The sequence below is a fragment of the Prionailurus viverrinus genome, chromosome F1 (genome assembly GCF_022837055.1).
Source record: "Prionailurus viverrinus isolate Anna chromosome F1, UM_Priviv_1.0, whole genome shotgun sequence".
NCBI classification, from domain to species: domain Eukaryota; kingdom Metazoa; phylum Chordata; class Mammalia; order Carnivora; family Felidae; genus Prionailurus; species Prionailurus viverrinus.
This window is the reverse complement of record NC_062577.1, coordinates 25,242,731-25,268,508: the sequence shown is the minus strand read 5'-3', so window position 1 is coordinate 25,268,508 and position 25,778 is coordinate 25,242,731. Positions and strand designations below refer to the sequence as shown.

Below are 25,778 nucleotides of genomic sequence, written 5' to 3'. Positions count from 1 at the left end.
TGACAAAATTCTACCTTTTCTCTTTTGCTTGCTTTTTAACACCCCTCTGTCTTTGTCTTCTCAATTCTGTCTGCCAAAAATAGACATTTTAGCTACCGATATTCAGGCCAGCTGTGCAAAATGCCACAAGATCACTTGACCTCTACTGTATTGGGATTTCATGCAACTTTCCCTGTCAGGGTAGCACTGTCGGTCATATTTTGCTTCTGTATGTTTTTTTAAAAGAGCAGCCATGTGTAATACTGTGAAATACGAGGCGTCCCCTCCTTGCCCCACCCTCTAGAAAAGTGATAAATTTCAGCGCGCGCTCAGCAGAATTGGATTGTATTATGCGCAGGACACATGTTCATCACCACAACTGTACTTGCTGGAACGGATGCAAGGAGAATGAATTGCTGAGACTTCAAAATCCCAGTTCCTCAGAACTGATTTTATTAGCCAATGTATACCAAAGATGGGTGCTAAAAGAAGTATTATTTTTGCAGGTGTCCTTCATCACTGGAGCTCTATGATGTTACGGACTGTGGTCTTCCAGCCTTTTGATTATACCTTGCCGGTCGTGTGCTGCTGCAACACCAAAGAGATAGCCTTGCAACCTGTCACCTCCTCCGGCAGGCAGCCGTCCTGGTCTGGGAGAGCGGGGTCAGCGCCAGACTGCAGCAGCAGCTCCACAATGTCTAAAAACTCGCAGGCAGCAGCTGCCAGGAAAATTGGCAAATATGAAAACAAGGTTACTATGAGACCAAGAGAAACGACTATACTCCAGCAGGAAAGGCAAGTGCCGAGCAACGAGGGATCCCAAACAGCAAGAAACGTCACAGTGTGACGACAACTGTGCCATTAGTGTGGATTTTTCCAGGGTTAGGAAAAGCAAATTCACATTTTTGGTTGCCCAGGAGCAAACAGACACATTTTTAAAACTGTGAGGTTTTCAGACTCTATTCTTAAGGATGGGACAAAGAGAAAGAATAAAAACAGTGTTTGAGTATTCGTTTTACTTTGATCAGAATAATGACAGGTGTGCAGGCTATGTCAAAAGGCTAAAAATATTGTAAAAGAAAATATTTTGTTTTGTCTTTGAAGAGGGGGTTAAATGAGTAACTTTAAAATTTTTAAAACAACAACAACAACAAAAAAGCTAGCCTATGAATCACACCATCCATCTATAGAACTTTTATTTATTTAGAAAAATAATAAATGTCCCCAATCACACTAGGCATAGAAAGGGGACAAGGACCTCTCGATATGGAGACTTATTATGAAGATGGTACGGTATCGCCCCCAGGAAGGACAAACAGACCAAAGGGCTAGAATGGAGAGCCATCTATTCTTCTGCACATATATGGAAACTTGATTTATGATGACGCTGGCATCGCAGATCAGCAAGGAAACAAAGATCCATTAATTCAGAGGCACTGAAACAACTGGGTTAAAGACAAAACCAGGTATTTCATACAAGATGAAACAGAAATGGCAATAAACATATGAAAAGATGAACAACCACATTAGCCGTCAGGGAAATGAAAATTAAAACCAGAAGATACCAATTCATGCCCACTAGATAGGTGAAAATTAAAAACAGACCATACCAAGCACTGAGGAAGCCTGGAACAAGGGCAGCTCCCCTCCGGATGGGCCCTGGTAGGGTCACTTTGGACAACAGTTTGGCATTACGTGTTAAACCTGCACACACACAGGCCCTGCGGCCCAGCAATCCTGCTCTTATTCCCATCCTCCATGGACACTCGTGCATGGGTCTCCAGGAGACGTGCAAGAACGTGTGTAGCATCACTATTCGTAATAGACCCCAATGTAAGCAACGCAAATGCCCATTAAAAATAACGTGAAAATAGAATACTGTTTACTTCTACAATAAAATCCCACACCGCATTGAAAACTAATGAACTGTTTTACAGACGAGTTTATCTCCAGGACATAATGTTGAGGGAAAGAAGCAAGTCAGAAGAATATATACAGTATGATTACACTTAAACAAAATTTAAAAAATAGACCAAACTAAACACCATTGTTCAGAGAGACAATTATGTAGTGAAACTATAAGGGAAACTGTTAATATAAAATTTGGGATAGTGTTAATCTTGGGGAAGGACCTGCCCATGGAGGGAAGGTCACATGGTTGGATAGGCACACACAGGAGGTTTCGAAGATACTGGCAATGTTCCATTTCTTAAGCTAGGTGGTGGGTTCATTTTTTTAAAGTTACATTTAAAATTCTTCATATACCTTTTATATACTCTTTCACAGTGTGATGTAACATAACAGCAACAACAAATCAAAAAAGAAAAACAGGGAAAGAAAGAAGGGTAGGGAGCTTGATTCAATGGTCATTTTATTGAGTACATGCTATAACAATCCTATCAGTTAAGATTCTTGCTCTGAAGAATTTGTTTAACACCTGGGAGGCTAATATGTAAACTGGACACTCTTAATACAGAATAACTATTGTGGAGCGCGCGTGCACACACACACAGAAACCTGCAAAAGAGTGGGGGTGCAGGTGGAGAAGTTGAGGGGTCAGGGAAAACACGAGTAGTTCATATGTAAACTGAGCTCTGAAGGACAGAGTAAAATTCCAGGTAAGTGGAGACAGAAAGGCATTGCAGGGGGAGAAAACGCCACTAACAGAGGCAGGAGAGCACAGGGAGTGCCCAGAGAACTGTCTGTGGCTTCTGGGACACAATATACAGACAGTCAAAAGCAGAGAGGCTGCACTTGAGTCAAAGTATGCAGGGCCTTGAAAGCTGTACTAAGCCATGCTGACAAAAGTGTGGTTTTGAATGCTATACTAAAGTTTGCATTTATAAAGAAGGGAGTGGCGTAATTTGGCCGCTGTGCTAGGATGATAATTCTACAATGAGTGACTTGGACAGCCTAGAAATTTGTGACAGGTAGACCAATTAGGAAACTACGGTAGTTCTTTCAGGAGGCTTGAAATCAGCCAGTGTCAGCGTGAATATAAAGAAGAGACTGGGCGGGGAGCCTGAGTGGCTCAGTTGGTTAAGCATGATCAGGTCATTATCTTACAGCTCATGAGTTCGAGCCTCACATTGGGCTCTGTGCTGACAGCTTAGAGCCTGGAGCCTGCTTCAGATTCTGTGTCTCCCTCTCTCTCTGACCATCACCCACCCCCCTTCCCCGGCTCACGCTCGCTCGCTCTCTCTCTCTCTCTCTCTCTTTCAAAAAATAAACATTAAAAAAAAATTAAAGAAGGGACTGGGGGCACCTGGGTGGCTCAGTTGGTTAAGCGGCTGACTTTGGCTCAGGTCATGATCTGACTGTTCCTGAGTTTGAGTTCCGAGTCAGGCTCTGTGCTGACAGCTCAGAGCCTGGAGCCTGCTTCGGATTCTGTGTCTCCTTCTGTCTCTGCCCCTTCCCTGCTTGCACTCTCTCTCTCTCTCTCAAAGATAAATAAACATAAAAACATTTTTTTTAAAAGAAGGGATTGAATAAGCCACTGAAATTCATGTGGATAGGACATAGCAAAGTACAGGATGGGCTTTAAGAAAATGTTTATGAACACTAAATTTGATAATTAATAAAGCTGATAAAATGTTATATTTATAGACAAACACGTGTTTATATTTTGTGATTTTCCTGTTGTTTTTTGGAAGAACAGTATTTTATCTCAGGTTTCAAATATTTTTATAGGTTTTTGAAAAGCTTACAGACCCACTGCTTGTGATCATAATGTTTACTACTGAATAAAATGGCCGGAGTATTTCTGCACTTGATATGAAACCCAAGCACATAAAGAAAATTACTGGTAAATCTGAATACATAGAAACCTAAAATTGACAAATTTGAACATATAAAAATTTAAAACAGCTATACCACACACACAAAATATGATATATAAAGGTAAACCATAAATTGGGAAACATATTCACATATATAACACATACAAGAGCTAATATCCTTGATATCTAAAAAGTGTTAACAAATCAATCCAAAAGGATAATGGGCAAAAGAACTGTAAGAACCAAAGATGATAACTTACGTTTTCAGTCTGGGAGACCACAGAGATGTTGGTGACATTATCTCTAAAATAAGGAACCATAATAAGGAAGAGCAGGAGTTTTTGGAGGGGAAGAGAAGAAGAAAATGATGGAAGGGGAGAAATAATCTTAGTTTGAGACATGATAAATATTAGGAATACTGGTATTACTAATACTGGTAGAGGTACTAGAAAATGTCCATAAAACTCACAGAAGATAAGACAGGAGAAAAACCAAGATGACCTTGGGTATGACAATGATTTTTTAGCTATGACACCAAAGGCACAATCCGTGAAAGAAAGAATTGATAAGCTGGGACTCATTAAAATAAAAAAACTTCTGCTCTGTGAAAGACTATGGTAAGGGAATGACAAGGCAAACACAAACTGGGAGAATATATTTGCAAAGACACATCTGATAAAGGACTACTACCCAAAATATACAAACAACTCTTAAGGCTCAACAACAGGAAAACAAGTATTGGATTAAAAATGGGGTCAAAGACCTTAACGGAGGCCTCACCACAGAAGATCTACAGATGGCAAATAAGCTTTTGGAAAGTGTATTCCCACATCATGTCATCAGGGAAATGCAAATTAAAAGAACATACCAGTACACACCTATCAGAATGGCCAAAATGTGGGACACTGGCAACAGCAAGTGCTAGTGAGGATGTGGAGCAACAGGAACTCACTCATTGCTGGTGGGAATGCGAAACGGTACAGCCATTTGGAAAGCAGTGTGGTGGTTTCTTACAAAACGAAACATACCCTTACCATATGACCCAGCAACCATGCTCCTTGGTATCCACTCAAAAACCTGCACATGAATGTCTGCAGCAGCTTTAATCCTAATTGCCAAAACTTGGAAGCAACCAAGAGGTCCTTCAATAGGTGATGGATAAATAAGCTATGATACATCCAGACAGTGTAATATTACTCAGCACTAAAACGAAATGAGATACCAAGCTATCAAAGGACATAGAGAAACCTTAAATATATATTACTAAGTGAAAGAAGCCAATCTGAAAGGGTTACCTACTGTACGATTTCAACTATATGAACATTCTGGAAAAGGCAAAACTACAGAAATAGTAAAAAGATCAGTGGTTTCCAGAGGCAGGGGTGAGAGAGGGATAAACAGGTAGAGCACAGTGGATTTTTAGGGCAGTGAAAATGTATGATATCATAATGATCAATACATGTCATTTTACATTTGTCTATAGAATACACAATGAGAGTGAACCGTAATGTAAACTTTGGACCTTGGGTGATTATGATAATAATTTTAATAATTATGAGAATAATTTTATGTATGTAGGTTCATCAACTATAACAAATGTACCACTCTGATCGGAGATGTTGATAATGACAGAGTGTGAAATAATAGAAAAGATACATATTGGTCTCTGTCCCCAGTTCCTGACATAGAGCTCCTAAAACCTCTGGACTTTCCTAAGTGATAAGAGCACTAGAGGCATCTTTTGTTCTAATACTTGGTCTCTGACCCTGGTTCTTGACACAGAGCTCCTAAATCACTTGGAATTTCCTGGATAATAGGAATATCTTTTGTTTTAATGAGGTGACTCTTGGTGAGCTTCTGGATTGCTTCAGAAAGAGAGCTGGTCACCAAAGAGACCAAGCCATGATTAGAAGCTTGTAATTTTCATGGGGCCACTGGGTGGCTCAGTCGGTTAAGTGTCCGACTGTGGCTCAGGTCACGATCTCATGGTTCGTGAGTTTGAGCCCCGTGTTGGGCTCTGTGCTGACAGCTCAGAGCCTGGAGCCTGCTTGGGATTCTGTGTCTCCCTCTGTCTCTGCCTACCTCCCCCCCCCCCGCCCCCCCGCCGGGTGGCAAAAATAAACATTTAAAAAGTTATAAAAAAAAAAAAAAAGTTTGTAATTTTCAGCCCCAACCTCCATCCTCTGGGAAGGGGAGAGAGGCTGGAGATTGAGTTAATGATCAATCATGCCTATGTAATGAAGCCTCCATAAAAATCCTCCAAGTATGGGGTTCAGAGAACTTCTGGGCTGCTGAACACCTGGAAATATGTAACAGGTGGTACTGGTAAGGGCATGGAAACTCTGTTCCCCTTCCCCCATATCTGGTCCAGTGTATCTTTTCCATCTCCATGTTCATCTGTATCCTTTATCATATCCTTTTATATTAAACCAGTAAACCTAAGTGTCTCCTTGAGTTCTGGGAGCCACTCTAGCAAATTATCAAACCCAAGAAGGGGTCATGAAACCACAATTTATAGATGGTTGGTCAGAAGTGCAGCTGACAACTTGGGACTTGGGACTGGCATCTGAAGGCAGAGGTGTAGTCTTGTGGGACTGAGGGGAAGGTAGATAGTGTCTGAATTGAATTAAGTGGAAGAACATTCAGCTGGTATCACAGAGAATTGCTTGTTGTGAGGAAAAACTCACAACACACAGTGACCAGCAGTGAAGTGTGGTAGTAGTGTGAGAGTAAAGGAGAAACACACAGGGAGCAGGTTTGTTCTTCAGAACAAGGTTCTTTAGAGGCAGACTATACATGGGGTAAGAGGTATATGGAAAATCTCTGTACCTTCCCCTCAATTTTGCTGTGAACCTACAACTGCTCTTTATTGATCACCCAAGCAAGCATTTGTAATTGGGTCTATTTCTGGGTTATCTACCAAGTTTCGCTGATTTATACACCTAGCTCTTGACCAATACCACATTGTCTTAATGTCTGTAACTTTATAGTAAGTCCTGAAGTAAGGGTGCGTCCTCTATCCGGGTCCTTTGCTTTTCCATATAACTTTTAGAATCAGCTTGTAAATTTTTTCAGAAAGTCCTGCTGGAATTTTGATTGGGAGTACATATAAATCAATTTGAGGAGAATGGAGAGCTTAACAACATCAAGTCTTTTGATCAATGAACAACAGTATCTCTGTCCATTTATTTTGATTTATCCTTAAGAATTTAATTTTGAGGCTACTATAAATAGTATTTTTAAAAATTCTGACTTCCAGTTGGTTCATTGCAAGTATAAAGGAAAACAACTGATATCTGTATACTGGCCTTGTGTTTTTAACTTTCAGTTTCCAACTGTTCATTACCAGTGTATAGGAATTTTTTTTGGTAAACTGATTTTCTATCCTGCAAACTTGCTGAACTCAATTTATTTTCTTTTATTATTTGTTTGTCTTAGTTAGAAAAATTATTTCTGCTCCTTTCATACACCTTATTGTGCTGGAAATGGTCTTGCAGACACATCTGAAATAACATACTGTCACACACTCTATTTTTTATTTATTTTTTTAATGTATGAAATTTACTGTCAAATTGGTTTGCATACAACACCCAGTGCTCATCCCAAAAGATGCCCTCTTCAATGCCCATCACCTACCCTCCCCTCCCTCCCACCCCCCATCAACCCTCAGTTTGTTCTCAGTTTTTAAGAGTCTCTTATGCTTTGGCTTTCTCCCACTCTAACCTCTTTTTTTTTTTCCTTCCCCTCCCCCATGGGTTTCTGTTAAGTTTCTCAGGATCCACATAAGAGTGAAAACATATGGTATCTGTCTTTCTCTGTATGACTTATTTCACTTAGCATCACACTCTCCAGTCCCATCCACGTTGCTACAAAGGGCCAGATTTCATTCTTTCTCATTGCCACGTAGTACTCCATTGTGTATAGAAACCACGATTTCTTTACCCGTTCATCAGTTGATGGACATTTAGGCTCTTTCCATAATTTGGCTACTGTTGAGAGTGCTGCTATAAACATTGGGGTACAAGTGCCCCTATGCATCAGTACTCCTGTATCCCTTGGGTAAATTCCTAGCAGTACTACTGCTGGGTCATAGGATAGGTCTATTTTTAATATTTTGAGGAACCTCCACACTATTTTCCAGAGCACACACTCTATTTAAAGGCAAAGCACCACAGGTAAAGCTGATCATCTGTCCAGAGTTCCCAGCTTATGGTATCTCACTTCCTGATTTTACATTGAGTCACAAATATCCTCTCCAAAAAATGTTAAGGGAGCTGTAAAAAATTATCACTTTATTCAGTATTAAAGTTGTAGAAATGGAGAATATTTTCTTTAAGAAATGAAAAACTAAGAGGAAAATGCTACTTAACATCGTTTGTACGTTGGCATAGGCCAGCAGGAAAAAATACTGTGATAAGCCTGTCTCTTTGATACCAAGAAGACATTCTAGTTCAAGCTTTAACATGCTTCCTATGTCTTCACTAGATGCTTCTTTTCTGCTGCTTCATTCTTTTCCATAGTTCACATCAGAGAATTGGTACAGCCTTTAAAACTTCATTAACAGGAACAAATCCAATATCTACAGATTTCGTCTCATAAGGCATTTTAACCCATCAGATAACCCGGCAGTTTCATTCTCACAAATACTCTAGCCATGAAAAAACTCAATAGGATACAGACAAATCCAATGAATAGAAGAAGAAATCTACTGAGTTTTGGAATGTTTGGTGCATTCGAATGGTCCGGGATTGTGAAACCTAAACCTCCCATTCACTGTAAACAGGAAGCTGGATGCGAGTCCTTCCATAATATATTGTCCATTTACTGTGTAGGCCAAGAAAGCTACTGGTCTCTGATGTCCATGGTCACTGGTCATAGAACCAACACTTGGAGGTTCAACAATAACATCATAAATTATTCCTCTGGTAATGGGGAAGTAAGACACCACCACCAGAGCATACATCCTCATGGCCGATGGCATATGTACCCAGGGCGGCTTCTTCAGCTTCAGGTTGGGGCATTCGAGCACTAAGAACAGGACCCAGCACAAAGTCTCCATTTTGGTAACGGCAGGGGAGCCTCTCGACCTCCTGAACTCGATTTATTAATTCTATTTTTTTAAAAATAGATTCTTTGGGGTTTTCTACGTAGGTGGTCATGGCATCTGTGAATAAAGGATGTTTTATTTCTTCCTTTCAAACCCATATACTTTTTACTTCTTTCCTTTGGTTAATGCACTGACTAGAACTTCTATCAAAGGGGAGGGTGGACATATTTGCTTGCTCTGGATCAGAAGGAAAGCCTTTTGCCTTTCACCATTAAGAATCATGTTAGCTAGCAATTACTTCAGGTTGAGAAAATTCCCTTCTGTTCTTATTTTGTTGCTTTTTTTTTTTTTTAATCATGAAGGGAGGTTGAATTTTGTCAACTGTTTTTTCTTTTTTTTTACATATATGGAAACAATCATATGTTTTGCTTTGGTTTTGATCTGTTGATATGGTGAAATACAATGATTTTCCATTGCTGAACCAACCTTGCATTCCTAGGATAAAGGCATTTGAGTATGATTTATTATCCTTTTTGTATATTGTATATACAATATAACATTATATTCATGGGAGATATTGGCCTGCAGTTTTCTTTTCCTCTAGAGTCTTTTTCTGGTTTTGGTATTAGGGTAATGTCAGCCTAATAGAATGAGCTGGACAGTATTCCTTCTCTTACTTTCTGAAAGAGTTGATGTGTAGAATTAGTTTTACTTCTTCCTTAAACATTTAGTATAATTCACCAGTGAAGCAACTGGGGCCTGGAAATTTTGTTGTGGAAAAGTTCTTAGCTACAAATTCAATGTCCTTAATAAATAGATATAGGGCTATCTAGGTTATTAATTTCTTTTTTGGCTTTGTGTCTTTTAAGAAATGTGTCCATTTCCTCCAAGTTATCTAATTTATTGCTATAAAGTTGCTCATAATGTCCCCTTATTTGCTTCATAATATCTGTATGGTTTGTGACGTCTCCTTTTTGTTCCTGAAAATAGTACTTTATTTATTTTTTATTGCTCTAGCTAGAGGCCAACCAGGTTTATTAACCATCTCAAAGATTTTCAATGATTTCATGGATTTTTGGTTTTCTATTTCCACAATTTCTACTCTGATTTAAAAAAAAATTAATGTTTATTTATTTTTGAGAGAGACAGAGGCAGAATGCGAGTGGCTTAGGGGCAGAGAGAGAGGGAGACACAGAATCCAAAGCAGGCTCCAGGCTCTGAGCTATCAGCACAGAGCCCGACACGGGGCTCAAACTCACGGGCTGTGAAATCACGACCTGAGCTGAAGTTGGACACTCAACCGGCTGAGCCACCCAGGCGCCCCTACTCTGATCTTTATTATTTTATGCCCATGCTTGTCTTGGGCTTAATTTGCTCTTCTTTCTCTAACTTTTGAAAGGTAGAATCTTGGGTCATTGAGAGCTTTCTTCTTTTCTAATAAAAGCACTTAATTCCCCTCTAAGCACTACTGTAGCTGCATCCCAAAATTCTGATAGAGTGTTTTTCTTTTCATTCAGTTCAAAATATTTTGTAATTTCCCTTGGAATTTCTTCTTTGACCTATGAGTTATTTAGAAGTGTGTTGAAGTTTTGCACAATTGTGTGTGTGGGAGATTTCCAGATATGTGTTTGTAAATGACTTCTAATTTAATTCTGTGGTGGTCTCAGGGAAAACTTTAAAATATTTGTTGAAGTTTGTTTTATGGCCTAAATATGGTTTATCTTGGTAAGTGTTCCAAGTGTACTTGAAATGATGTATTCTGTTTATTAGGTGGAGTGTTCTGTTCTATAGATGTTCTAGAGAGATCTACAGATGTTAATTAAGTCAAGTTGGTTGTTAGTATTGTTCAATTCTTTCATATGCTTGCTAAATTTTTATCTACTTGCTCTGTCAATTACTAATTTATAGTTTAACAATGAGTTGTTTTTTCCTTGCTACTCTATGTCTCAGTTTTGATTGCAGAACGTATGGAGAAGGACATTATTTACATCCAGAAATAGCTATGCCTCTTCTACTGTCATACAGTTAATATGGGTGTTGAGTCAATCTGGCCAGCAGCTGAACTGGGTTTGGGTTTTGTTGCTGCTACAGACAACTTCAATGCATCACACACTTTAAAATTCCTCCACCCGTGGGCTGCAGTTACCTTGTTTCTTGAGTGTCCTCGGGTGCCAGTATTCTTGCCCCCCCCCCCCCCCCCCCCGCAGCCTTCAGCAGTCTCTGCACGTCTACTACAGAGGGAGTTTCTCTCTGCACTCTTGCTCCTTCTCCATCAATAAGAGTGCGATTGCTTATTAGGGCAAGCCTCATGGCCTCTTTGTCCTTTTGGGCTGGTCTCAGTCTTAGGCAGGTCCTCAGAGGTGGCAATTTCTCAGTGTTCCTGCATCTCTGCCCCCCAGATGTCAACCAAACTCTACCTTGTATGAGGGAAAACATATCTGGAGAGGGAGAGAGCTTCATGCCCTGCCCTCAGTGGTGAGAAATGTCTGCCTGGTGTCAGTGTAGGGCTCCCTGTCCTTCCCGAGTAGCAGACAGATTTTGCTTTTACTCCTCCTTCAAAAGCAGTGGATATCTGCCTGAGCCTGGGGACAAGAGAAGAGGACAGAAAAGTTTTCTGCTCTTCCTGAGGGTCTTAAGCATTTTGCTTTGTATGAAATAAGAATCCAGGGAAATGGCAGGGTTTCATGCCTGTGTGTCACTGGGAAGGGCTCTCTCTGTTCTCAGTTCCTCTTATGGTTCTCCCAGTTTATGGCAAAGAGCATGTGAATGAGGATTCCTCTTGGGTCTGAGGCTCCCTGTTACTCTAGAATGTCAGACTAACTCACTTTAAGAATCTGTTGATTTTAGCTGTTTTCTTACCAGCGTTTATGGTGGCTGCTTCCTCCTTAGGTGCTCCACTGAAGGCGAAACAGTTTGTGTGTCTTGTGGGGGACTGTCATCCTTTGGAATCCAGTTTACTTTGCTGCCATGCAACCTCTGCTATCTGATGGGCTCAAGAAATTAACAATCTTGTAGATTATCTATCCTTTTCTTCTTGTTAGGATGGGAGCATTGTTCTCTTATAGTTTTCTATATCTTAAGTGGAAGTAGAACTCTATAGGAGTTTAGTTTTAAATGATTTAGTAGTGATATTTCTTCTTTTGCTCTTTATTGTTACTCAGAGAGTTTCTCTAGCTCCTTGACTCTTTCCTCTGCTGGTGGGTGTTTCCAGCTCTGGCCCCCCTGCTATGTGCTGCTCAATGGCATAGAGTCAACAGCCAAAACCAGGTTGTGATGAGTTATATCCTTGGGACAGCTTCACTCGGGCACCAATCTCTACATAATAACACAGGCTCAGAGGTGGTGCTAAGTGAATAGAGATGGAGAGAAGAATTTACTCTGAGCTAAAATCAGACCATTTGAGAACCCTATCTCTGTCTTCAGTGGTGTGGGATTTCTTAGAAAGCTACCAGGATTATAAATGTTAAATTAACATTTGATGGATGAATGAATACTACATAGAGAGTAGGAGAAAAGGGAGAAAAAGGCAAGAACTGCCTAGTCCAGTCCTGGGACAGGTATTAATGGGCTGAGATTGTATTTTGTTATGGTATGCCACAGACAGGGAGGAAGGCGGAGACAGAATATCCCACCAAGCCCAGGATTCAACAGAAAGTATATAGGAATACAATATCCCTTCAAGAATTTAAAGTGATGTCCCTCAAATAATATAATGAAGATTTTAGTTTTACATTTCCGAATGGTTTTACCATGAATCACTGTACACCATATTGGATTCCAATGGAAGGCAGTCTCTTATAACATATAACAAAGTTAAAGACACACTGACTAGTATCAAGTAGTTGTGAGAAGAGATATTTATCCGGTATAGAACTAGCTACATGACATTTATATTTTGAGAAATAATCATTTAACCTTTTTGCCGCAGTTATCAGTCTCAACTTATTGTAAGAAACACTTAGTTAGGTTTTAAAATTGGAACTTTTAAAGCAGGATCAGAGGAATAAATTTCCTAGTGTATAAATCTGTAATACAGGATAATAACTACTACGATCTGTAGATTACACTTGGCACAAATCTAACCCAATACTTAAGGCTCCTAAGCATGAAGATCAAGGCTAAGTAGATGTGTACTATGGCTGAAGACACTAAGCTGGCCATCTCAGACAAAGGAGCATTAATTTCATACATGGCATATAATGAATTGACTTTCCCAACAGTGAGATAGAATATAACATATGAGTACTAACCCAGGAATAGAGCTTAAATTTTTAAGTTCCACATCTAAAGGACCACAGCCAACCAGCTGAGAAAAGGCTAAGCAGGCTACATAATAATCCCCTAACCTAACAAATGTGAGCGAAATTTTAGCTCAAGTCTAACTGTAAAGTGAGGTTTAAATCAGGAAGTTCAGGAGGAACCTGGCTGGCTCAGTAGGTAGAGCACGCGACTCTTGATCTTGGGGGTCATGAGTTCAAGTTCCACACTGGGTGTAGAGCCTACTTAAAAAAAAAGGAAAGAAAAAAGAGTAAATTAGGAATTTCAGGGTTGCAGAATAGTCTTTCAGAGTGAGGGATATGGTGTCCCTAAGGAAAATGAGTTAATTATTAACAAATGCCTGGGATTTATGCAAAGACAGACTGATATGAGCACAAGGAATCAAGCAATCAGGAAGTTGTAATAGAAAAAAGGGAAGGGAAGAGGAAGACTGGTTTAAAAGACAAGAGGAAACCATACAGGTGAGCCTTATTCTTGCAGGAGGAAGACACACACTTCTTGGAGATGCACCATTGATTTGGTAATCATCAGTTACCTTTGTTTCGCAGAGAGCCAACTGGCAAATATAGGTGCCCAACAATAGTGTAAAAAAATACGGTTTGTACCCCCCACTTAGTTGGTGAGCTACTTGATTACGTGCTTTGTTATATTCTCTTCTCTATCTAGCACAGTGCTGGGAACTTGGTATTTGCTCAAAATTCATTAGTTAATTGATTCTCCGCCTTTGGCATCTTCAAGTAAAGAACAATTCACAAAGCAGAGTCATCTTTCAGAAATGTGTGAGCTTCCCATCCCCTCAAAATGGACAAAGGCAAAGAAGATGGGAGAGGGGAAGGGTGCTAACATTTTACCAAATTAATGAGGGGATATATTGGTGCCCACAATGTGCTGGGAAATACAAAAACAGTCATAAGCCTGTCTCGGAAAAGCTTGAGCAAGTCTACAGGGATTAGAACGGTTGCTGAATTTATGGTACCCTGGGAACCTCTATTTGTCAAGTGCCATAGAGGCAGCCCTGACACTGGCACAGGTGAAGATGAATTTTCATTCAGAGCAGTGAGCCTTCTGACTCCATTAATCCTCAGGGTTTTGATGATGAATTTCTTTCCTTTTTTATTTTATTTATTTTCACTCTAATGCCTCCTCCCACTGCCCTGTAACAGTGTGGAAGGAACAGAACAGATGGTGCTTTACGTGGAAGACCGAGGGCTCATGAGGATACAAAGCCTGCCCACTCTGAAATCACATGACTGCACGTGCAAGGAAAAGCCTTGATTTCCCCTGGGAGACACAGACGCAATGATGTTAGTATTCCCAGTGGAGGGAGAGGAGGGGAAGGCTAACAGGCCATTTACAAGGAAGACCACACTTACACTAATATACTCTTCAGCAAGAACCATGTTTAATCACAAAACAACAGGAGGACCGGTATGTGAAGATTAAAAAACACCAAAGTTAAACAGAGGCAAATATGGGTTTTAGAACGGTGTTTTGCAAAACCCATTTAAAATGAACTAGTGAGGACATACAGTAGTAGAATACTGGCCTCTAGTTAACCTGCCATTGGCTCTGACCCAGTTTTAATCGGAAGAAGCCAGGATTTACAACCTGCTTAAGGATGGAGTTTGACAACTGCTATAATCAGAAGAGCTGTCAACACAAGGACAGCCGTCAAGCCAAACTGTAATTCATAAAAAATAATAGCTAAGCCCCCAAGACATCCCTAACATTGTCTGCACTTACTGATTTAACTGTACTTACAGTTTTATGAAAGTTCCCCAAACAGGTTAAGGATCCTAAAATCAAATCAAATCAAATCAAAAAATAGCTATGGAGTACCTATTAAATAAAAAAGGTTAAATACTACTGACTAAATGGATAAAATATGTCCAGCAGATTCCCTAGCACACAGTGTTTAATAAACAGTAATTATTATTACATGTCCAACTCTGTTTTGATGACCTCAAAAAGTGGCAGAAGTCTAGTGACCTGGTAAAAAATCTTAATTAAAGATGAATCACTCCTATAAGTGATTATTAATTAAACTTAAAATATTAATTTCATGAAATATTCCTGAGTTGTCAGAATATTTTAGTTTTATATATTTGTAACGCCAAAACCTCTTAACTAATGACATTATCTTAGTGCTTAATTATCTTGATTATAATATACATGGTATTTGTTTTGTTTTTTATGCAATGAATAATATAACCCGAGAGAGAGAGAAATGGAGGTTGTTTTACTAGATCAATTTTCGGCAGGATTCCTAAATCAGAGATAATTTTTATTAATGTCTAAACTCTCAGTGAACAGAAAGAAGAATATAAAAACACATGGATGGACACAGATATTGATAAAGTACAGCTCTGAAAAACAGCCTTGATGCACTGTCTTAGGTGACCAATGATAAAGAATTTTCATTTATTTTATTTCTGTAAAAGACTATCTTTCAGAAAATAATGTCTGCTTTAAAAGGATACCAGGACTGTAATTTTTTATGAAATTATGAAAACATGATTGGAACTGGAGTCAGAAGACCTGGACAAATGTCTTGGCTCTGCTACTACACTTGAATTACCCTGTCAAGGTCACTTGACCCCTCTAGACTTCAGTTTGTCCATTTGCAAATGTATGAAAACAAGGCTTACCTCCAACATTTGTTGGAAGGGTTAAGAGATTACATATATGAAAACAGTACCACCACCACCTTATGTCTGTTTGGGTTTGGAGGCTTTTTGTGTGTGAATATTTTGTTAGAGTATATATAAGTTAAATAGAGAAGAACACCAAAATCATCTATACAAATTTTCTTAAGATGATATCATCCATGTAACCAGCACATAGATCAAGAATCAGATCATTATTTGAATCTCAGGAACACTGCTGCCCTGTTAACCCCTTCTAAATACTACCTACCCATTTCTTCAAGGTAACCATTATCCTGTTTACTACTGTTGGAGATGAATTTTTCCTGTTTTTGACCTTTATACAAATGGATGCATACAGTATGTACTCTTTTGTATCTGGCAATTTGAACTTAACAGTATGTTTGTGAGATTCATCCAAGGTGTTGCATGTGGTTATAGTTCTTTTTTATTGCTGTATAGTATTCCACTGGATGACTACCTTACCTGATCAGGTCTCATAATTCCCGAATCTGAAGATTAGAGTGTTTTTATCAATTATTGAAATTATCAGTAAATTTATCTTCAAGTATCGATTCTTACCTACTTTCTCCTTCTGGAACTCTTACTTAAAAATGCTAGACTTTATTATTTTACACTCAATGTCTCTTCCACATTTTCATTTATCTTCTGTGTTGCCATTTAGAACTATCTTTCAGTTCACCATTTTCTTTAAAAAATTTTTTTTAATGTTTATTTATTTTTGAGAGAGACAGAGACAGAGTGTGAGCAGGGGAGGGGCAGAGGGAGAGGGAGACACAGAATCTGAAGCAGGCTCCAGGCTCTGAGCTGTCAGCACAGAGCCTGATGCGGGGCTCGAACTCACGAGCCATGAGATCATGACCTGAGCCGAAGTCAGATGCTCAACCAACTGAGCCACACAGGCGCCCCTCAGTTCACCATTTTCTAAAAGGTCTATTTATTTTGAGAGAGAGAGAGAGAGTGAGAGTGAGAGTGAGACAGAGCGCACAAGCAGGGGAGGGGCGGCGGGTGGCGGCAGGGGGAGAGAATTCCAAAGCAGGCTCTGCACTTATAGTGTGGAGCCAGACGCAGGACTCAAACCGTGAGAGTCAAACACTTAACCAACTGAGCCACCCAGGCACTTCTCAGTTCACCATTTTTTTAAACCTGTGCCAATTCTGCACTTTATAAACTATCCACTATAAAATTTCTGTATTTTTTTATTTATTGAAGTTCATTTGGTTCTCTTGTGAATCTCTCTGTTCTTTTTTTGAATGTCTTATTCTTAGGTTTTTCATCCACTGATTTTATATAAACTTATTCTGATAATTTCTATCTAGTAGTTTTATTCAAGTTCTTCAAAGTCTAATCGTGAGGTTTATTATGTCTGCTGACAATCACTTAAGTATATTTTGTAATTTTGGACTGTAAGCTCATTTTCAGCAGGGCTTCTTTGTATAGGAATTTTGTGCCATCCTGGTTGAGGATGTGTCCCTCAAGAGAAGTTTAGCATTTGCTTTTGCCAGATCCCTCATGGGTAACCTGTCTAGACACTTATTATGTTAATTTATTGACTTGAGGATTTCTGAAATAATCAGAGTATAAATTAAACCCAAACTCGCATGAGATGGGGACTTTTTTTTTTCCCCACCCAGATTTTGGTATCTGGCAAATAAGCTGCTTTGTCTTCCTTTCTTACAGGTAGGGCGACTTTTTCTAATGTAATTATTACTATTATTATTTTTTAACTGAGGGTATAGCCCTTTGAATGTCCTGGCTTATGTGCAGGTTTCAGTTCTAACTCCTCATTATTTCTTATTCAAGATGTATCATTTCCAGGGTTTGGTGGCATTGAAACCCAAACCTGCAGTTTTCCCAAATTAGATAGTGTTAGCTCACACACTTACCACTATGGTTACCACATCCTTGTATATTGGGTGAGAGTTGAAGACACCTAAAGTCTGGGGACATCCTTTAACCTCTAAAAGGATGTTTGGTATATTTTATCTAGCAACTAGTAAGTACTCAAAAATATGAACGAATGAAACATAATTAAAAAGGTAAGTCATATTCACAGTACTAATAGAGCCTATGATATTGTGATTTAAAATAATTTAAATTTAGAGGTGTCTGCGTGGCTCAGTTGGTTAAGCATCCAACTCTTTTTTTTTTGGAATTTTTAAAATGTTTGATTATTTATTTTCAAAATTTTTTGTAATGTTTTTATTTTTATTTTTGAGACAGAGAGAGAGAGAGAGAGAGAGAGAGAGAGCGAGCCGGGGAGGGGCAGAGAGATATGGAGACACAGAATCCAAAGCAGGCTCCAGGCTCTGAGTTGTCAGCACAGAGCCCGACATGGGGCTTGAACTCACAAACCGTGAGACCATCACTTGAGCTGAAGGCAGACACTTAACCGACTGAGCCACCCAGGCACCCCAAGCAGCCAACTCTTGATTTCGGCTCAGGTCATGGTCTCACCATTCGTGAGTTTGAGCACAGCATCAGACTTCATGCTGTCAGCACAGAGTCTGCTTGAGATTCTCTTTCTCTCTCTCTACCCCTCCCCTGCTCATGCTCTCTCAAATATTTAAAAAATAAATATAAAATACATAAATAAAATAATTTAAATGTAATTTTCAAACAGGTAATATCTATCTATCTATCTATCTATCTATCTATCTATCTATCTCCAAATAGAGAAATTATTAAAGGGTTTATAGGAAGACCTTTTTATCCTATGCTAGTACTCTAGCCTCACAGTTCCTCTTCCCTTAGGCAACCAACACTGACTCTCTGTGTATCCTTCCAGCGATATCTTATGCAGTTATTAGCAAATATGTACAGATATATTCATGGTAGCACATGATATACACTATTCTGCATCTTAATCCTTCCACTTAACAATGTATCTTAGAGATTTTTCCATATTAGTACATAAATAAAATATAGCAAAGGTCCAAAGACCTTTGGAAAATTCCAATCCTGTTGCTATGTAGAAATGCATTTTGCATATATCAAACTTAATTGGACACATTCCCACATCCACAGAGGCATTTACCTCTAATGGTTAACTAGGGGTGACAGAGTGACTCATCTACATTCTCAAGGGTACATTCAGTCTGCCTTAACTGTTTCTACAGTTTCTGGATGGAGAAATGAAAGGAAAGCACAACACATGCCATAGAGAAGGCACTAAACATAACCAAATGAGTGGATGAGAGAAGAAACGTGGGAATGAAAGAACCGATTTAGCAGAGTATGTGGATGCCCTGGCAGGGGCTGTCTCTCTAAGCAGAGCAGTGAACTCCGGACCTAATGGCAAATATTCTGGCGTAAAAGAAGTTTGCTGTTTGAAGTCAGGCATCAGGAAAAAGGGGTAGCCTGGATTTTGCCCTGAAAGCCTCACAATCACTTTCCCCTTTCTGATGACCTGTGGCTGTTTGACCTATGCCTGGTTGTCCCAGATTGCGATCACAGCTGTGGACGCAGCTAAGAAAAGTTTTCTTCTGGGTGGAAAATTAGGGTTTAGAATAGCCAGCTCTTGGTGATGTTAGAGGATGTAAGTGACAGAATTATCAATGTGTCGGAGGAGTGAGTGAAGAGTGCTGTGGGAAGAGGCACAGGAGGGATTTGTTTTTCTCTCCTCTCCTAGGAAATCTACAGATGTGGGTTTAAATTTCTAGCTCCCTTAAGTAAGTTTATTAACTTCTTGCAGCTTTGGTTTCCTCATTTACAAAATGTGAAAGTAAGTATGTTTTTAATGGTACCCCTTTCAAAGGCATTTGGTAACGTAAAGTATATATGTCTGTATCTAAGTATATGTGTATATATGTAATTTCAATTAACACATATTTTAAGTATGGCATACAGAAGAATATAAAGGCTAATAAAACAAATTTTTGGCTATTACAAATAATGCTGCAATAAATGCTCTTAATCATGTCTCACTACAAACACGTTCAGGAGTATTGCTAGGGTATATAAACAGAAGTGGAACTGTTGGGCTGTAGGGGATGCGGACCCTCAGTTTCACTAGATCTCACCAAACTGATCTCCAGTGGTTGTGACAGGTGACACTCAGCAAGTATGCACGTTCTTGTTGTTCCACATCCCACCACTAATACTTGTAGGTGTCTGCCTGGTGCCAATCTCACCAGTGTGAAAACATATCTACATGTTATAATCTGTACTCTCTGATTACAGTTCTTCAAAGGACTCTTCATGGTACGGCACCTCTTGAGAGCAATGGTAATGACAGCTTTTGTTCCAGACTATCTTATCGAGGATGTCTGCAGAGCGAACAGCCTAGGACAACAGAGGTGGTGTTTCCTTCCAGAGTAGAGGGTAGGTTTGCTTACTGTCCAGTGTAATGAAGAGAACTCGTTCTCTGGAGCCACAGCTGGGCAGACTTGCTTGCAGCTCACTTTGACAGACTAGAGTTCCTTAAGGTTAAGATTTAAGAGACGATACACTATGTGTGTAGTATCTGTCTGGGCTTCTCTGCGTTGCTCCTATGGGACTCAAAAGGCAATGACACAAACGTAAAGCTCATGCTGCTGGCTGTGCTGTGAATAATAGTCTGGTGTCTTTTGCCAGAATCCATGAAACTGTCGGGCTAACTTGTTAATTTGCAAGCAGAGTATAATCTCAGATTACTCCTAGTTCTTGACAGTTATGAGGGGGGTTTGAGCATCTTTTGCTGTTTATTTGATATCTGGCTCTTCCTATTTGTGCACTACCCATTTTTCAGGTTCTATTTTTCCATTTGATTGTCCTTCTTATTAGCTGAGTAGATGTTCTTTATATATTCTGAATAATGATCTTATGCAGGTTATTTGCATTTTAAAGATACTCTCCCAGTCTTTGCCTTGCATTTTTACTTTGCTCATACTATCTTTTGTTTAACAGAAGTTTAAAATTTTAATGTACTATCATAGTTTAAATTATGATTTGTACTTTCGAGTGTTAAGAAACCATTCCTTACTCTATTCATCTAAAAGTTTATAATTTTGCTTTTCTCTATATATGTATTCAATTCACCTAAAATTGATTTATGTGTGTGGGGTGAGTTGTTTGGTTATTTGCTGTTGTATAACAAACCACTCAAAATGTCTGGTGGCTTAAATATGGCAATGCATTATTTTTAATGATTCTGTGGGTTGACCAGCTGGTTCTTTTGCTTCAAAGAACTAATTTTTAGTTTGTTGACTTTCTTTCTTTTCTTTTTCTTTTTATGGGGAAGATAGTTCTTTTTTTCTTTTTCTTTTTTTTCAAATTTTTATTTGAATACTAGTTAGTTAACATATATTATAACATTGCTTTCAGGAGTAGAATTCAGTGATTCATCACTTAACATATAATACCCAGTGCTCATCATAACAAGTGCCCATCTTAATGCCCATCACCCATTTAGCCCACCCCCACCCACCTCCCCTCCAGTAACCCTCAGTTTGTTCTCTATTGTTAAGGGTCTCTTATGGTTTGCTTCCCTCCCTCTCTTTTTTCTTTTTTTTTTCCTCCCATATGTTCACCTGTTTTGTTTCTTATTCTCTATTTCATTTATTTCTACTTTAATCTCCATTATTCTTTCTGTTTTCTTTAGGCTTTGTTTGCTATTCTTTCTCTAGTATCTTAAGGTGGAAGATCAGGTTACTAATTTGAGATTTTTCTTCTTTCTTAACATAGGCATTTACAGCTATAAATTTCTCTGTGAGCACTGCGTTAGCTGCACTCCATAAATTTTGGCATGTGCTATCTTTATTTCCATTCATCTCAAAGTATTTTCTGATTTCTCTTTTGACTTCCTCCTCCTTGACCCACTGGTTATTTAGGAATCTGTTGTTTAGTTTCCTTATACTTGCGAGTTTTCAAGTCTTGATATCTAATTTCATTCCATTGTTCCATTAAGAACATACATTCCATTATTTCTATTCCTCTAAATTTACTGAGGTTGTTTCATGGCCTGCATATTGTCTATCCTGAAGAACACTCTAGGTGCACTTGACAAGAATATATATTCTGTTGTTGTTGGATGGAGTGTTTCATAGATGTCTTTTGGATCTAGTTGGTTCATAGTGTTGTTCAAGTCTTCCATTTCTTTGTTTACCTTTTGTCTAGTTGTTCTACCCATTACTGAAAGTAGGGTGCTGGAATCTCCAACTATTATTTTTGAATTGTCTATTTTGAGTTTTTTCTTTAATGGTTGCTCTAGGGTTTACCACACACATTTTAAGTTCAGCTTTGGCTTTATACTTGGCTTAATTCCAGTGATATGTAGAAACATTACTCCCATATACTTCTATTCCATTTTCCCTCTTTTGGTGGTAGTAATGTTTTACCTGTTTTATAAATTAACGTTACAAATCCAACAATACATTATTATAGTTACTTTAACATCTGTAGTCATTTCCTTAGCCCATTATAACTTTGTTCTCATCCATCTCCCTTGTGCTGTTACTGGCAAATATATTATACTTCTATAGGCTGTGGGCTCAATAATACATTATATACATATTATTTAGACATCACTTGTTAAAATCAGTTAAGGAAAGAAAGGAGAAAAAATATGCATTTATATGGTCTTTTACAATTACATATATATTTATGAGTGCTCTCTGTTTTTTTCATGTGGATCTGAATTATCTTTTGGGTCATTTGCTTTCAGTCTGAATATTCTGCTTTAGTATTTCTTGTCAGGTGGGTCTGCTAGCAACAAATTCAGTTTTTGTTTATCTGGGAAAGGTTTTATTCCATCTTAATTTTTGAAAGACAGCTCTGCTAGATATAGATTATAGATACAGATTCCTTCTGTATTATATAGATATTCAAGGTCAGAACACAGTGGGATAACATATTCAGAGTGCTCAAAGAAAAACACTCAACCAGGACAAATTGTCCTACAAACCAGCCCAATCAAATCATGGCTTCTTTAAAGGTCAGTGTTTGATATTTGTTGACTCATGAAGGCTCCTCCCAGCTGTAGCATTCTCCCATTCTCTCTACGATTCTTGAGAGGACCCTTAGCCTTGAACTTCTCCAGGCTCTGTTGTAAATGAAGTCAGTTCCTTTGGGAAGAGATTAGGGGCTGTTTTATAGCTTTCTCTACCCCTCCCCCCACCGCGGGCAAAATCTGTGAGCCAGACTCTGGAGCTAGGAATGTGGATAACAGCAAGCTTCTCTTGAGTGATCCCCTCCCTCCCCGGCTCTAGGAGTCGGTGCTGGTGGCAGTGAGGGGATACATGGCCTTGCTGTCCTGGCATGGAACCACCACCTCTCAAGTCAGGGCAAGGGTGATCAGGGCCTCAATATTCTCAGTGCACCACATCAAAGACCCCATTTCATGATGGGATCCTGGGCAGAATAAGGGAGTCCCTATCTCTTACCTGTGCTTGCCCAGGGCTTAGTTCTTTAAAATTTATTTTCTATCTATATAGTTAGCATTAACAGCTAGCCCAATAGTTTAGACTCCTAGACTATTCAGTGAGGTTCCCGACATCCAAGCAAATGCTAATAAGCAGTGGACAGAAATGTCCAGGGGCATCTGAGCCATTTACTATTGAATGGTGGTCCAGGATGGCCAAAAGTGGCAAAAGAGCCTAATGTATTCTGTCCCCAAAAGTATGAAGGGGGTTGATCCTTAATCTAGTTTAAATATTGATGGCTATGTTTTATTCAACCATATACACAGCCAAATAGAATAAAAGTAGGAATCCTTTCAGTAAGTGCTTTATTTACAAAATATCTTTTATCTCACTGAATTTACCCAGTACTCTTTAAGAGCCATATTATTTGCATCTTACAGATTAACCTCTATTTTATAGATTAGTTAGTTAAGTGAAGATTACTTGACTAAGGTAATCAGCAGGTGAAATTAGTTACAAATTCAAATCTGTTTTTCTTTACTTCAGTTACATCAAGAAAGTATATCTTTTAGGAGAGACTGTAGCTCCTAGAGTGACAATGATTAGTATCTCACTTGTCACTGAGAGTACTGAGAATGAAAGAATGAATTTTCAAAGGTGGACTGGAGAAGGCTCCATTTCTGTTGACGGTATAGAAATGCTCTATTTACTATGAATGTTCCCACAGAATTTTAATATACCTCCAACTGTGGAGGTTATTAATCTGTTTCTAAACAAAAAATTACTGTGTCTCTGCTAGTGCTAGACACTTTCCTTTTAAATTTATTTTTATTTTAAAGTATAATTAACATAGTGTTATATTAGTTTCAGATATATAATATAATGATTCAACAATACTATATATTTCTCAGTGTTCACCAAGATTAAGTACAGTCTTAATCTTAATCCCCTTCATTCATTTCACCCACCCACCCCCACCCACCTCCCCTCTGGCAACCACCAGTTTGTTCTCTGTATTTAAGAGTCTCTTTTTTCCTTTGTTCATTTGTTTTGTTTCTTAAATTCTTTTTTTTTTTTTAATTTTTTTTTTAACACTTATTTATTATTGAGACAGAGAGAGACAGAGCATGAACACGGGAGGGGCAGAGAGAGAGGGAGACACAGAATCTGAAACAGAATCCAGGCTCTGAGCTGTCAGCACAGAGCCAAACGCGGGGCTCGAACTCACGGACCATGAGATCATGACCTGAGCCGAAGTTGGCCGCTTAACCGACTGAGCCACCCAGGCGCCCCTGATTCTTAAATTCTTAAACGAGTGAAATAATCTAGTATTTGTCTTTCTCTGACTGATTTATTTCACTTAGCATAATACCCTCTGGGTTCACCCATGTTGTTGCAAAGGGCAGGATCTCATTCTTTTTTTGTGGCTAATATTTCTGTGTGTGTGTACACACATATATATACACATACACATCACATCTTCTTTATCCATTCATCTATAGTGGACACTTGGGTTGCTTCTGTATCTTGGCTATTGTAAATAATGCTGCAGTCCACATGGGGTGCATATTTTTTAGTTAGTGCTTTTGTTTTCTTTGGGTAAGTATATAGTAGTGGAATTACTGGATCACATGGTAATTCTAGTTTTAATCTTTTGAGGAACCTCCACATTGTTTTCCACACTGGCTGTACCAACTGTCCAGGCCTTTTTCCAAGCACTATACAGGGTTGGACAAAGTTGAAATAAACAAATAAAGAAAACCTCCAAATATGGTTATTAATAAGTTAGAGACATCTTACCATAATGTAGAGCTGTTTGACCTTCATTGTCCTGTAAAAGAAACAAATAACACATTTTAGAAGTCTAAGTTATTGCAGAAGTATGGAAGTACACAAGCTATAGCAATATATCTGATATACCAAAGTTCTAAAGGTTTATCAAATACAGTTCTTCTTGCCTCACAGTAACTTTTGGCCAAGCTCTACCTGGGAGAATAGGAGAGTGTTGAATGGTAACTTGTGTACTGAAGTAGCTACAGCAGAGTCACAGGATAACCAGATTGCAGATATTAAACCAAAGGGAACCTCTTAGAATGTGGCAGTTTGATTACCCAATTAATGGCAAAAACCCTCTGATGCTGTGTATCATTGATCTCAGCTAGTATTACAATGTTTTTTTAAGTTTATCACCAAATATATCTGAGACATCTGTGATTTCTCAGAAGTTAGTAGCTTTTCAATCCCCTTTCAAATATTCATAAATTCTAGATTCAAATATTAGGTTTCCTAACCAGAGCAAATACCATAAAGAAATGTGATTTCAGGGGTGCCTAGGTGGCTCAGTCAGTTAAGTGTCTGACTCTTGATTTCGGCTCAGGTTATGATCTCACAGTTTGTGAGACTGAAACCCATGCTGGGCTCGTGGAGCCTGCTTGGGATTCTCTCTCTCCAAATATATAAACTTGAAAAAATAAATAAATAAAAAGAAATGTGATTTCAAAGCACACAAAGTCTTAGAAGTTATTAAGTTTGGAGTTCCCATAGATAACTCCAATAGTTGATTTAATTTTTTTATTCTTTTAAAACCAAGATATTCTAACTATATATACTAATTTTAGCACAGGTAAGTGCTTTTTAGCAACACTGCCTTTTTTTTAACGTTTATTTTTGAGAGATAGTGCGTGCGTTC

General features: G+C 38.7%; 2 protein-coding genes across 5 annotated transcripts in view; both read right to left on the bottom strand.

Moving 5' to 3' along the window:
- Nucleotides 1-409: 409 nt before the first annotated feature.
- ACBD6 (acyl-CoA binding domain containing 6) overlaps nucleotides 410-25,778 on the bottom strand; it is a 202,739-nt gene continuing 177,370 nt past the window's right edge. The window contains exons 7-9 of one of the 4 annotated variants that reach the window (XM_047840188.1): nucleotides 24,890-24,920; nucleotides 14,845-14,879; nucleotides 530-698 (exon numbers count right to left, since the gene is read on the bottom strand). In XM_047840188.1, coding sequence (XP_047696144.1) covers nucleotides 678-698; nucleotides 14,845-14,879; nucleotides 24,890-24,920 — 87 coding nt within the window. In that variant the 3' untranslated portion in view covers nucleotides 530-677. Of the gene's footprint in view, nucleotides 699-10,113; nucleotides 13,308-14,844; nucleotides 14,880-24,889; nucleotides 24,921-25,778 lie in introns of those variants that run through there. The other 3 variants (XM_047840187.1, XM_047840189.1, XM_047840186.1) reach the window with 3 other exon arrangements.
- LOC125155198 (oligosaccharyltransferase complex subunit OSTC-like) lies at nucleotides 7,792-24,566 on the bottom strand. The gene is given in 3 exon segments (XM_047840190.1): nucleotides 7,792-8,531; nucleotides 8,533-9,195; nucleotides 24,556-24,566. Coding segments are annotated over 2 exon segments (453 nt in total). The 5' UTR covers nucleotides 8,818-9,195; nucleotides 24,556-24,566; the 3' UTR covers nucleotides 7,792-8,363.